Source organism: Pyrus communis, chromosome 4, assembly GCF_041283825.1.
Source record: "Pyrus communis isolate YQ-2024b chromosome 4, ASM4128382v1, whole genome shotgun sequence".
Classification (NCBI taxonomy): Eukaryota; Viridiplantae; Streptophyta; class Magnoliopsida; order Rosales; family Rosaceae; genus Pyrus; species Pyrus communis.
The window spans coordinates 5,967,833-5,981,966 of NC_142568.1; the positions used below are offsets into that span (position 1 = coordinate 5,967,833).

Below are 14,134 nucleotides of genomic sequence, written 5' to 3' on the forward strand. Positions count from 1 at the left end.
AGAAAGACGTGAACTATTGGATACAATGTAGAGAGAATATTGGGACAATTAACGTTCTGTGTTACGTACATCTGTATATGGAATTAAACATCACAGTATTATATATACAAAAATCTGAGAGAAAAACTTAGATCTAGACATTTCTGTGATGTTATTGGAATACAAAGCTGTATATAAAGTAAAACGCTGAGGCTGTTCCCACAGAATGTTACAAGGCCGTTTTTATTGGCAAATTTCTTTAATTTACATATCGCATAGATACATTTTATGTCTGTTCCGTTTTCCACTTCCCACCTTTACTCAACTAAATATTGAGTAAGATCTATAGTTCGAAGCACGGAACTTTCGCATGCAATCCTAAGCAAAATAGGAAAAATTCAAACGGTGAGGGAACGTACAACTTATGAATAGTTAATACTCCACAATATGAGCCAATTAAATATTATGATCAAGTGATTCCTCTTTAAGTAAGAGGTTTTATTTAGTTCAAATCTCGACAATATGAAAAGCAGATTGTGGCTGGCTCCATCACCCACATTGACATTATATTTCTGGTTCAAGTCTCAAGACTTATAGGTTGTTTCCAGTTGCTTGAATCTTTCTCTTGCATTCGAATGTGAAAACCTTCCGGAAATTGTAGACCGGGAGTTCGGACTATATTTCCTCCTCTAATTGCTTCCCACCTGACAATTTTGGATGCAAAATAAAATGTGAATTTTGCGACTCAATCTCTTTTCTTACAATCATTGAAGGAATACGTACTCTTATTAATTTTACCTGTACTTTGTAACTAAGCAATGGAGAAACACAGCCATCTGCACCTTAGCAGAGTCCGCTCCTGCGCAGAATCTCATGCCCCCACCAAAGGCCATGAAATTTCTGGATGCGGTGTGTATTTGCATTCCCTGTATAATTAGTACAACTTAGGACTAAGAATTAATGGTAAGAGGCTTTCTCTTTTACTTTTCTCTTATTATTTTGTTTGTCCAAGATTAACTAGAACAAAACATTCTCAGATATTGAACCCACCTCCCATCTCCATGGATTGAACGCCAAAGGATCATCATATGTTTGTGGGTTCATGTGAACCGCTGGGGGACAAACCATAACTCCCCAACCAGCTGGAATAGTATACCCTACAACAAGAACAACAGGTAAAATATGTTAAATAAGAATACTTCCTATAAAATCTCCCTCAATATACCCTACCACAACGGTTGTGGTTTATGTCCCCTAACTAGGTATATGTAACTTCTTTTCTCTATTTTAATAAAACACTCGTCGATGTTACCTTAGAAAAATGATTTACTATGCAAATACATATGATTCGTCACATGTAAGAAGCCTCACATTTTGGTAGTTTTGCCGAGACTTATTTTGGTATTTCAGTTCAATATATTGTCAACTTTATTTTGATAAGAAGGAATAACTCGTTATCTGTAAGGGGAGGAAAGCAATACTTTTATTGTTCTTACATACCCTTGTAATTTATATCTCTTGCTGCTTTTCGAAAGATGCCTGGAACTATATTTGCCAGCCTAATCGTTTCGTTAATGAACTGCAAATTGGAATTGTCAGTTTGTAGAAAAACCACAGTTACGTACTTTCTGTCCTTGAATCTCCAAAAGTGAAAGGGTCCTGACTCACCTGTAATGTGAATGTCATTGATTTATATTCTTTCCATGCAAGTCCTGATTCTGAATTTTCCCTTTCTTTTAAAATCATTTCATGTTCTTCCTGTAATAAGGTAGAAAATGTTAACAACGGTCCTAAATATCGTTTTTTATGTTGGTATAAACTATCTGAAATAGTTTGAAAGATCAGACCGCCAATTGCTTCAGCGCCCGAGGATGGTCTGAAAGAAGCTTGACGGCAAGAGTTATAGCAGTTGAGGTTGTTTCAAAGCTTGCAAAAAGCAGCACAAAAATCAAATCCAGAGAAATTTCGTCTGTCATGAATGTTCCCTCTTTGTCAGTCTCTTCGATCAAGTAATCAAAAAAGTCGATTGGCTGCTGTCGGGACTTTCCTCGTCTTTCCTGCAGCAAGTTTTGCAGCACCCTCATTGCCCTTTTCCTCCCCTGAGAAATTGTTGAAGATGATCAAACCAAGAATTAAAAGGAAGAAATGAATTCTATATATATATATACGAATTATACTAGTGTTGCAGAATTATACTTACCTGTAAACATTTGTGATAAGCGGTTCCGGGGATGCCTAAAGGAAAGGAAATCAATCCCCGAATGAACTCATCGAAGTTTTCCCTGAGATTATCCGATGATGTTTTTGAATCATAACTGATGAGTTTCTTTGCATTCATATCAAATATCAACTAAAAAAAAAAAAAAAACCAAATATGCCTATCAGACTTAAAAGTTAAAACAAGTACGAAGTATAAAAGAAGAAAGGTTAGCCCGATGATGAAATTACATTAGCACATTCGTCTTTCAATTCTGTAATGTCCTGACACGACCATTGCTGCAATTTTTTCTCCATTTCCTGTTCGATTTCAGGGAGCATCCTTTTTAGGCTTTCAGGGCCAACAAGATCAAACACCATGTTCTTGACATATTTGTGAATGTAACCGTGCAGGGTACCCATGTTTTCCTTGCCCATAACTTCTGTGAAGGTGTCTGGATACCAGCTTAGAAACAACTTATCATCTTGTTGGAAGATAAAGTGATTGAAATCTGGGTCTGTTGATACTATGAGTTGTCTTCCCACCAAACTAGTCTTGAATATTGGCCCATATCTACGCATTAAGTGCAATCCTTTAATTAAAATTTTCATGTAAAGAAGATCGTATATTATTAATTAATACGTACACCGTTTCCCTTCTGCATACCCCATTTATTTATGTCTATTGTTTCTCTTTTAATTTATTCAGTCCAAAGATTATAAATAAACACGGGTGTGCATGAAGATAAAATGATGGGTGTATGAAAATCACTTTCTGTTAAAATCACATTAAATTATTGCAAGGTTCTAAAAGACACTAAGCGTTATTCGAGCAGTGGGCCGGACCTAGCGCCTAGATGGATTAGGCGAATTTGAGTAAATTTATTTATATCGTATAAATATGTGCCTTGTTATACTTAAAAAATAAATAATTGTATTGGGATATATATATTGAAAAATAAAATGACATATAGATTAAAGTACTAAAACATATTGAAAATATGAGGAATAAGCATACAATGAGTGTTCATCTACGTATTTAACAAGTCTCTTACAAGTTATTGAACAAAATAAAATGCAAAATGAAAGTTGCCGATTTTCTGTCTAAATGAGAGTTGCGACCTAGACGGGTCAAAGCGGGCTAGGCGAACACCTAATTAAGGAGATCTAAGTTCCCTTTCTTAATTTTCAAATGCCTAGAGATTAATTTGGCATGTGGCCAGTAGCCTAGCGTCTGGGCGTTTGGAACAGTGAATTATTGTCATAAATCTCACCTTTGCATCCTTTTCTTGATGAAGGGAGGAATATCAGATGAGGTTGTGGGAGTGAAAAATTGCAAGCTCTCCCCAAGTAATGGCAAGCCCATTGAACCTGGTGGAAGTTCTCCATTGCATTTGGGATTCCTCCACCTGTAAACCCAATGTGTTATGCTTATAAGAACTAATGCTGCCATGCACAATGCCCACATCTTGCCAAACTCTCACTCTGATAGTTCTAAAAGTGAGAAGGTTGAGAGAGGGGAGAGGTTATATAAAGGCAGGCCACAACTTTCTTTAACTGTAAGAACTTAAATTAATTCATGACCTGAAAACAAAGAGAGAGAGAACAATAATTGCTGTATAATATTTGTTTCCTTTGTCTAGGATTTTGTACGTACCTTCTTATTGTAAAGATTTCAATGGTTTAGATGATGACATGTGTCAAGAGAACTAAAGAGGGGTATGTGTACACCCACACAAACCCTATCTTCCTCTTCCATTTTAATTTTGAATTATGTGAAAAAACAAAAAAGGAAATATCTACACCCACACAAACCTTAATCTTTGCTAAAAACCAAAAACATTACCAGTCATCTTCTTCTACCATAGAATTATTATACCATTTAAATAGGGTATATGCCAAAGCATCTAACACAGAATTATACCATTTGATTACGCTATATGCCAAAGTTCTACCGACAGACTTTTTCCTATGGCATTGATAGATCACTTTGGACCAAATTAGGCTTTGACTTGGTAGTATTATAAGGCCTAGCAATAATTGAAAAATAAAATGACATATAGATTAAAGTATTAAAACATATTGAAAATATGAGGAATAAGCATATAATGAATGTTCATCTACGTATTTAACAAGTCTCTTACAAGTTATTGAACAAAAATAAAATGCAAAATGAAAGTTGCGACCTAGACGGGTCAAAGTGGGCTAGGCGAACACCTAATTAAGGAGGTCTAAGTGCCCTTTCTTAATTTTCAAATGCCTAGAGATTAATTTGGCATGTGGCCAGTAGCCTAGCGTCTGGGCGTTTCGAGCAGTGAATTATTGTCATAAATCTCACCTTTGCATCCTTTTCTTGATGAAGGGAGGAATATCAGATGAGGTTGTGGGAGTGAAAAACTGCAAGCTCTCCCCAAGTAACGGCAATCCCATTGAACCTGGTGGAAGTTCTCCATTGCATTTGGGATTCCTCCACCTGTAAACCCAATGTGTTATGCTTATAAGAACTAATGCTGCCATGCACAATGCCCACATCTTGCAAAACTCTCACTCTGATAGTTCTAAAAGTGAGAAGGTTGAGAGAGGGGAGAGGTTATATAAAGGCAGGCCACAACTTTTTTTAACTGTAAGAACTTATATTAATTCATGACCTGAAAACATAGAGAGAGAGAACAATAATTGCTGTATAATATTTGTTTCCTTTGTCTAGGATTTTGTACGTACCTTCTTATTGTAAAGATTTCAATGGTTTAGATGATGACATGTGTCAATAGATTAAGGCCTGATATTGTTAGAAATGTTGTTAGGCAGTTAAGCATTTAGTACTGCTGTTAGTGCAGCTGCGTGTGAAGAGTGTATGTGCTAGACAGCCTGTAACGAACTCTCAGTTGTGCAAAGTGTGAATCACAACAAACAACTCTCCGTAGAAATTCTCTCTCTTTCTCTCTTCTCTAATCTTCTTCCTCTGCTTCATTTCATTCTTCATTTCTGCAGAATATATGAATACATTAATTCTCTCTCTCCCTTCGGCTGAAGAAAGAGACAGATATGTTGGACTTCAGCGTGACTAATTATTTTTACTGTAAGAAGAAGGCTTTGAGTGGGAAAATATAGAATATTCACTAGTAACTGCCTGTAGCATAGCTAGGGAATTTATCAATAATAGCCAAAAACTCACTCTTAATTTCAAAAATGTCATTTTTTATAAAAAATTTCAATTGTATTCAAAATCTCACTTAAATAGACACAAATACCTTTAATTAAAGTGGATAATGGTCCAGCCAGAACTGCTGCATACAATTTGCATAAAAACTACAGAAGCAATTTACATAATAACTACATTGCATAAACACTTGAGAACAAATAAAAATGTACCCAAATACATACAGACCCATAGCAAAGAACCACAAATCAACGAAACAACATTTAAGTGTTATCTATTTCTCTCCCAAAAATCAGTGAAACCAAAGAACCAAAAAAAGATACCGATATATATATGGAATAAATTAAAAAATAAAAACAAAACATAGACGAGGAAAAATGAAAAAACTTAACCATCTATAATTACCGTCATTTAGGGCTACACAAGTCTCCACTAGTAGTGATGCCTCCACTATGCCTTAGGATTTGCCATAAAAATTTCATTTAATAGGTTTTGATTTTTAGTTTATTGGATTTTAAAGTTTAGGGTATTTGTGTCTATTTAAGTGAAATTTTGAATATATTTGAAAGTTTTTATAAAAATTGACATTTTTGAAATTATGAACTAATATTTGGCTATATTTGATAAATACTCATCCATAGGTACCAACTAGTGGCATTAGAGCAACTCAACCGTTATGGTGATAATTGCCCTGGCTATTGGGCTATTGGCAAATATTACCTTAGTGATCAGTAATTGCTCGAGGGCATCTCTACTCCTGAAAAAAATTGCCCCGGCAATTCACATGAAAAAATTCTTTAAAAAATAATAAAATTTTTATATTATGTTATAATAAAAATTCCATTTTTTCTGGAACCATCCCTCTCTCCCCCCTTTTCTCCCCTGATTCCTCCGTCCTTTTTCTCAGTCACGACGCAGAGACTGCAAATAGAGAGCCGCATGCAGTTCCACCACGACACGCGTCCGAGTTCATCACCTTAGGCTTAGGCAAAGTCGCATCACTAGCTGCATGTGGATTTTCTCCTCCTCCTCCTCCCCTCCCATCGGCGAATTCTCTCTTCCTCCTCCTCCCTCAACTTCGCACTCGTCGACAACGTGTCCTAGTACACGAGGCCATGATCCGACAGTTGCAGCTCTCCTAGTACATGGATTTTGGAGCTCGCCACGTCCGCCCCCCTCTCCCTTTTTTTTTCCCTCTCTCCTTTTGTCCGTCCCTCACTCCGTCCGTCCTCTCTCTATCTGTAGCTCTCAGCCATCCGATTCCATCACCCTCGCCTGCAAATTTTTTTTATCATGTGACATCATAACGCCTCAGGCGTAGAGGTGAGCGAGAATGGACCGATTGCTGAGTTTGGGGGAGTTGGGCCCACCGAATAGCAGGGGGGATTTGGGTGGGTTATAGCAACTTTTGTTGGGGTCGTGGATTGAATCACCCAATTGCAAGTCTCTTTTGACTCACCTTAATCTATCCGAGTCTACATCATACATAGGTACTGCTGGGCATGCATTCTTGGCTTTCGATACAGATTGGAATATAGGTTGGATTTTAGATTTAGGTGCAATGGATTATATGACCTATGATAAGAATTTGTTTTAATCTTTGACACATCCTCATAGAAAGTGTATGGTAACTGCCAATGGTACTAATGCCCTTGTTGTTGGAGCAGGAATAATGTGTTTTACATCCTCTCTCCACTTACACATAGTTTATTGGTTTTTTCATTGTTCCATCACTTATTGTCTGTACCACAAGTCATTAAACAATTAAATTTTGTTGTATTAGTTTATTCTTTATTTTATTTGCTTCAAGATATTGAGACAAAGAAGATCAATGGGCGTGACACTAAAAGAGAGGGGCTATATTATAATGGAAGACGTGGTTCCTTAAAGAGATAATTTAGTCTATGCGTCGCATGATAGTAGTTTACAAAATTTATGATTATTGCATTGTCGTTTGAGGCATTTACTAATACAAAAGACTCATTTATTTACTAATACAAAAGACTCAGAGTTGAAGTGTGAAGTATGTATATTAGCCAAAAGCCGTTGTGCTTCATTCCTTTCAAGTATCAATAAAATGTTATTTATGTTTGCACTAGTACATTTGGATGTCTGGGTATCTTGCCATGTTAGTACTCCTTCTTGGAATAAGTGGTTTGTTACGCACATGAATGACTGCACTCATATGATATGGCTATATGTAATGAAAAACAAAAGTGGCGAGTTTAAATATTTTGTATTTTTTATCAGATGATTAAAACCCAATATTCTTCTGCTTTAAAGTGTTATGTTTTGACAATGGGGGTGGGTATATAAATTTTGAGTTATCCAAGTTCCTTCAAAGCATGGGATTGTTCTAGAAACTTTATGTCCTCACACCTCACAATAAAATGGGGTGATAGAAGGGAAGAATCGTCATATCTTGGAAGACAGCATGTGCTTTAATTAGTGATGCATCTATTCTCAAATGTTTTTGGCTTGAAGTCATTGTGTTTGCAATTTATGTGATGAATCGAATGTCTTCACGAGTCTTGAATTTTCAAACACCTCTTCAGAGGCTCACTCAAACTGTTTTCATGGTTTCTACAAATACTTTGTCATGTCGTATCTTTAGTTGTGTATTTTATGCTCACATTCAAAAACTCCATCGTAGAAAACTTGACCCGTGTACGCTTCAGTGTGTGTGTGTATTTTTTTTTTCAACTCAGCAAAAAGGGATTTTAGTGTTATCGCCCAACAAGTTGTCGTATGTATGTTAAAATGGATGTGATTTTTTTTGAATCTGAGAATTTGTATGCCTATCTAACTCAAGTCATTAGGAGAGAATGACGATGAAGATTTAGATTATCTACGTTGGTTATAATGTGCTTTAAGTGGAGATGAGGATGGTGTCTTTGTATTGAAGAAGTCAACGAAGCTGCTGCTAGTCCAGCAGAACAGCACAACATAGTCGCTGCTACTTTAGCCACTGAGTCCAATATTGTTCATATTGACAGCACCGAACAACATTATTCATCGTTGCAGCACCAAGCAGGCAGCAGTAAAGGGAAGCTCAGTCTTGCCGTCTATAGTAGCCCCTCTCTCTCTCTCTCTCTCTTATTATTCAGTGCCTATTCCATTTCCTCTTAATATTCCAAAGATAACTATTTTTGAACAACAATGTGACTAATCCTAATATTGTTGTGAGTATATATAAGTTGCCACCATGACAAAATCGAGGTGTACCACTTGACAATTTCTCTTTGAAAGGAAAGGTGAAGTATCCAATTGTGTTATGTACCTTATGAGCATAGTTCACCTCAATGGTAAATCATATAGAGTCAATTAAGATTCCAACTAAGGTGTGGATACAAGCTACGGATGAAGAAATGTTGACGTTGTAGAAAAATAACACCTGGAGATACCGTGAACAAAAGGGAAGAAACTTATTCATTGTCAATGGGTGTTTACAATTAAATATAAGGATGATGGATCTACTGATATATACAAAGCAATGTTTGTGGTCAAATAGTGTACTTAAACGTACGGTGTAGATTACCAGGAAACCTTTCTACTGATAGAAAAAGTGAATAGGTATGTATTTTGAATTTCGTAGCTGCAAATATGGATTGGCCTCTTAAATAGTTTGACGTGAAGAATGCCTTGCTTCACGGGAACTTGGAAGAGGAAGTGTATATGGTTTTTCCATTAGGTTATGGTGCGAGTGGTAATAATGGGGGTGTTCAAATGCGTAAGTCTCTCCCTATGGGCTGAAGTAATCACCTGGTGCAGGTTTGACAGGTTTACTGAAGCAATGAAGAAATATGGATATTGTTTGAATCACTTAGATCACACGTTGTTTCTAAAGCAAAGAGGTGGTAAAATACGACCTTAATCATTTATGTGGATAATATGATTATTACCTAAGATGGTTCAGAAAAGATTCAAAAGTTACAAAAAAAATCTTGCATCTGAATTAAGATGAAAGATTTTGGTGAGTTGAAGTACTTTCTCGTAGTTGAGGTTGCCCGCTCAATTAAAGGTATTTTCTTATCTCATCGGGAATACGTGTTGGATTTGCTAAAAGAAATTGGCATGTTGGAATATAAACCTGTGGATACTCCTATTGTAGGAAAGCATTATTTGGGCATTTATCTAGATCAGGTTCTAGTTGATAAAAGTACGTACCAAAGACGTGTGGAAGAATCATCTATTTGGTTCTTATCCTGATATTACTCATGCAGTGAATCTTGTGAGTTAGTTTATGCACTAGCCTAGTGAAGATCATATGGTTGCAGTAATGCGTATATTGGCTTACTTAAAGTCAGCACCTGGTAAAGGAATATTTTATGTAAGACTTGGGTTTCTAAAGATTGAGGGTTTTAGAGATGGAGATTGGGTTAGTAATGTCACTAACAAGCATTCTACTTCTATGTACTTAATGTTTGTTAGCGGTAATTTGGTTACATGGCGTAGCAAGAAACATAAAGTAGTGTCAATGTCCTCTGTTGAAGCTGAGTATAGAGTATGGCACAAGGAATATGTGAGCTTCTCTGGTTGCATAAACGTTTGGATGTTTGGGTTATAAACCGAAAGAAACAATGAGATTGCATTGTGACAGTAAGCCTGCAACAAAAACCGAAGATAGTCATGTGCAACATGATAAAATAAAGCATGTGTAGATTGACAGACACTTTGTCAAAAAGAATCATGAGATAAAGATTGTGTCTATACCATTTATTAATTCAAAGGAACAATTGGCTGATGTTCTTACTCATGAAGTGTGTAGCAGACCTTTTTGTCACTTACTCGTCAAGTTTGGCATGTATGATATCTATGCCCCAATTTGAGGAGCAATGTTGATATGAGTCTTACTATGTAAATATTCTAGGAATCCTATTTTAGGTAGGGGTAGAATTTTTTATTTATTCTAATCTTTTTTTAGTTTCCTTTTGAATTAAGGCATGTTTGCCTATACATTGTAAACTTAACAGGTTAATAACATTGTCGTAGTTTTCAACGTACTTGGTTCTATTGAGTGTGCATGGTTCTAAAAGTTCTATTGGCTAACGAGGAATTAAATAATCTCCACAACCATTGCTAACACTTAATTATTATGTAATGGATCCGATTGAGTAAGCAAGTTCAATATTACCTTAGTGCCAGAACCTCTATTTCGCATGTCTCAAGTATTTTCAAATCATTATTGTTTAGGAAAATGATTTTCAAACACTTTTTAGCTTTTTACACATATATCTCTTAATAAATAACCACCGAACTAAGTACTAGTTTACGATTGTTGTATTTTTTTATTTTTTTTTAAGTTGTTTTTGTTGTGCTATGAGAATAAATAGTTGTAAAATAAAGCAGTGAGGTATTTGGTAAATTATAATTGTAAAAGTGCTTGGAGTATGAAAAACAGTGCCAAAGTACTTGGTAAATTTTATGTAAAGGTGTTGTGGATGTGTATAGTGACAAAAAAGGACAAGATGTTCAACTTGTACTTATTTATTTGTTTGGCAATAACAAAACTTAATTAAACTATGGTTTGATATAATTTTTAAAATTTTTACTTTGCCTAACCCCAAACAAAAAAAGATAAATAAATAAATAAGTAAAAAAAAAAAAAAATATACTCTGAACCCTATCCTTTTCCCCCACATCCCACCCCCTCGCTTGTGCCACTCTAAGTCTCTCTCTCTCTCTCTCTCTCTCTCTCTCTCTCTCTTTCAAATTTCCAAATGATTATAGCTGAATCCACAACTTTGAATTCACAACTTTGAATTTCTGCCAGATTTACAGGTTAACACCAGATCTAGAACTCTGGATTTGACGCCACACATACTAATCGACCTTTCAAGTTCAGATATTTGAAATCCATTACTCACCAACGTCATTTGTTATATGTTTCTGTTGTAGCAGAAAAGAAGACTAGAAAAGATTGAGTTGGGCAAGTTTAAAGTGTGAAGATTAATGACCAATGGATTTAGGGAGAGGTTGAGTCTGAGGGATGTTTTCTGCACCTAGGTCGAATATGACCAAGTTCAACACAATGATGACATGTAGGAATAAATCTTGTCTTTGATGTACTTACCTTAGGAGGCATACGCAATGATTCCTCCATAATCTGTGTGTTTGTGCCTATAGAAGATGAATCATTTTCCACAAAACCAAGATCATTCTTAGCACCACATAGACTTCCAACACTTAGCATTTTGTCGGATCTTTTAGCACCAAGAGTCAAATAATCCAATTTGTACATAACCTCATTCAACTAAGATGATTGCTTCAAGTTGACCGGATGATACATTTAATTATTGTCTCTCAACGCATGAACTTATTGTGGTAATCTTTCTTGAAATATCATTAATTCCTGGACCTGACCTTTAAGAGAAACAATAAGATCATCTCTTTCATCTTCATTATCACAGATAGGAGTTCGTTTAGTCCATGGAGCTGAGCTTTAAGAAAAGTAACTGAGACTGAACCCTTTTTTTTTTTTTTTTTCTTTTTTTTTTCTAAGCTTAGAAACCTTTTTGGTCAGCTCATTATTGTACAATTTTACAACAAAAGTCTCATCAAACATAGAGTCATACATGATAGACAGATCACGATGCGATATTCTTCAATATCATTCAACACATCATCATTGCTACTAGTAGAAGTCTATTTTACAGATGCAACGAAGGCAACAAGTTTTTCTTCATCTTCTAGTGACTTGTCAGAATAAACAGAATCTTTATCTTCACTATCACTCCATATGGCTATCATGAGTTTGTCACGTTTCTGACTGAACATTCTGTTGTTTGCACACTCTGCAGCTCGATGTCTGCTTCTACCACATGCCAAACAAGGTCCAGGTACATTCAAAGATAACTTGTCCGTCCTACCAACTTACTTCCCTTGTTTCCTTCCAAAACTAAATCTTTCATGAAGTTGACTAAAGTGATTATTTGATGACCCCCTAGACTTATTGACCTCTTTTCCTTTGTTCTTAAGAATCCTTTGAAATTGCTTAACAAACAAAGCAAGGTCATCTGCAGGAGATTGATCACATGATTCATTTGCCATTTTAGCTTTTTCAACACTTTAAAGGACAACCTTTTTTCTCTTCTTAGAGTCACCTTCATCCATGTCAAGCTCCATCTTATAGGTGATGAGTTTACCAACCAAATTTTCAAGCTTAATCTCATTTAAGTCTTGAAACTCTTGTATATGTGCCTTCTTTGCTTGAAATCTCTTGGGCAAGGTTCTCAAGATCTTTTAGATAATTATTTTTCATCAATAGGCGTTTTCAACCCCAAAGCCTCATTAGTCAACATTTTAATTTTCTCATAGAAGGCAGAAAAGGTCTTTGACTCCAACATTCTCAAATCCTCAAACTTTGAAAGAGTCATTTGGAGTTTAAGATCCCTTACTTATTTGTCACCTTCATGTAGAATTCTAAGTTTATCCCTTGCTTGTTTTGTGGTGGTGCAATAACGAATATCTGGGTTGGTGAGATGGTAGGACAATGGCATTTCGTGACTTTCTATTAGTCGTGGTCGATGTAATCTTTCCTTAAGCCCAGTCACCTTTAGCCTTTACCACAAATTCTCCATCGACAATCCTTAAAGGAGCCTTCCATTCAAGGGTCAGATAATCCATAACAATTAAATTATGTGCTTCCAAAAAGATTTGAAACTTCTCACTCCATGCGGCATAGTTCATTCCATCAAAAAACAGAAGAGAGATACAAGATCTAGCAACATGATCACAACCCATGGTGAGATTCCACCCAATACTAGTAACTCCCAGAGATCACTCTATGTATATCTAGAGCAAGGCACTGATATTAATTGAATTGGTACCATGCGAAATAACATGTAATTAAAAATGTTATATATGTTTGATTAACTAGTCAACAACACCGGTCAACTAAGATCAGATTTGTTAGTTTAATAACAGTGAAAATAATCAATTTTATATTTGGTTTACTGAAGTGTTCCTAGTAACTAAGGTCCAATTCAATGCAGATTCTAACTCTGATAAACTTAATTGCATAGACATATCTATTTGCAAGTCATGGGGCCATATATCATATGTAAAGAATGAGATATGTGAACAAGAGAAACCATAATAAACACATGATGTTTTTGGCTGAAAAACCCACCTGGGCTAATAAACCTGGTTTACATAGTAGCTTTACCTTTGTGCAATTTTACTTTGCACGACATGAGGATTCTTCCAATCTTCACGAGGTGACAGCTCCTCTTGAACTCTTCACCTTGCGGCACCAAAATGGAATCATTTTAGTCTTCACAAGATGACAGCTCCTCTTGAACTCTTCACCTTGTGGCACCAAGACCAACACCAATAAATGCAAATGATATGATGATAATGATAAAATGAAATTTGGATTCAACGACCAATTTCTCTAGTCAAATAGTTGAAAGAAAACTAACGGGAATCCAAAAATAGGTCAGTTTAAAGATTTGAAACTTGAAAAACTTGACCACAAAATTAAAGCAAAACCATGAAGAACAATGCAATCCTATTCTGCAATGATTGGGTGTTTAATACTTGAAGATGGTTTTGAGGCTAAGGTTTCTGATGATGAACACAAAAGGCAGCCCCTAAGGCTATAAAAGCACTCTCAAGAAATATAATCTTCCTGCCATAAACAAATGAACATATAAGAAGATTTAAGCAAGCATTTTCAGAGATAGATTTATAAATATTCAAAGAAGAACGTTACCCAGAAAAATGCTTGATGCTTCTAGAGGATCTGAGATGGAGATGAAAAATAAAGTTCTCAAAAATTGTTCTATCTTAGCCACA

General features: G+C 35.8%; 1 protein-coding gene across 3 annotated transcripts; it reads right to left on the minus strand.

Annotated features, from left to right (window-relative positions):
• Positions 1-206: 206 nt before the first annotated feature.
• LOC148697365 (cytochrome P450 87A3-like) lies at positions 207-4,791 on the minus strand. Of its 3 annotated transcripts, XM_088692414.1 has the most exons (10): positions 4,514-4,789; positions 3,450-3,584; positions 2,428-2,749; positions 2,180-2,329; positions 1,827-2,078; positions 1,648-1,737; positions 1,480-1,558; positions 1,030-1,136; positions 778-905; positions 207-683 (listed from the first exon to the last, which is right to left on the minus strand). In XM_088692414.1, the coding sequence occupies exons 1-10, from the start codon at positions 4,705-4,707 to the stop codon at positions 557-559; spliced, it is 1,584 nt and encodes a 527-aa protein (XP_088548540.1). In that variant the 5' UTR covers positions 4,708-4,789; the 3' UTR covers positions 207-556. The 3 variants fall into 3 exon arrangements, with proteins under 3 accessions (XP_088548540.1, XP_088548542.1, XP_088548541.1); XM_088692416.1 differs by lacking the exon at positions 2,428-2,749 and having other exon boundaries at positions 2,180-2,261; positions 4,514-4,791; XM_088692415.1 differs by lacking the exon at positions 4,514-4,789 and having other exon boundaries at positions 3,450-3,992.
• Between the last annotated feature and the right edge of the window lie 9,343 nt (positions 4,792-14,134).

Bases quoted from the DNA above. Each gene is read 5' to 3' on its own strand.
- LOC148697365 (XM_088692414.1), bottom strand. From the start codon at position 4,707: ATGTGGGCATTGTGCATGGCAGCATTAGTTCTTATAAGCATAACACAT. The intron at 3,585-4,513 runs GTGAGATTTATG...TTGGGTTTACAG, and splicing joins ATCAAGAAAAGGATGCAAAG to GTGGAGGAATCCCAAATGCA. The intron at 684-777 runs GTAAAATTAATA...CAAAATTGTCAG, and splicing joins TGCTTAGTTACAAAGTACAG to GTGGGAAGCAATTAGAGGAG.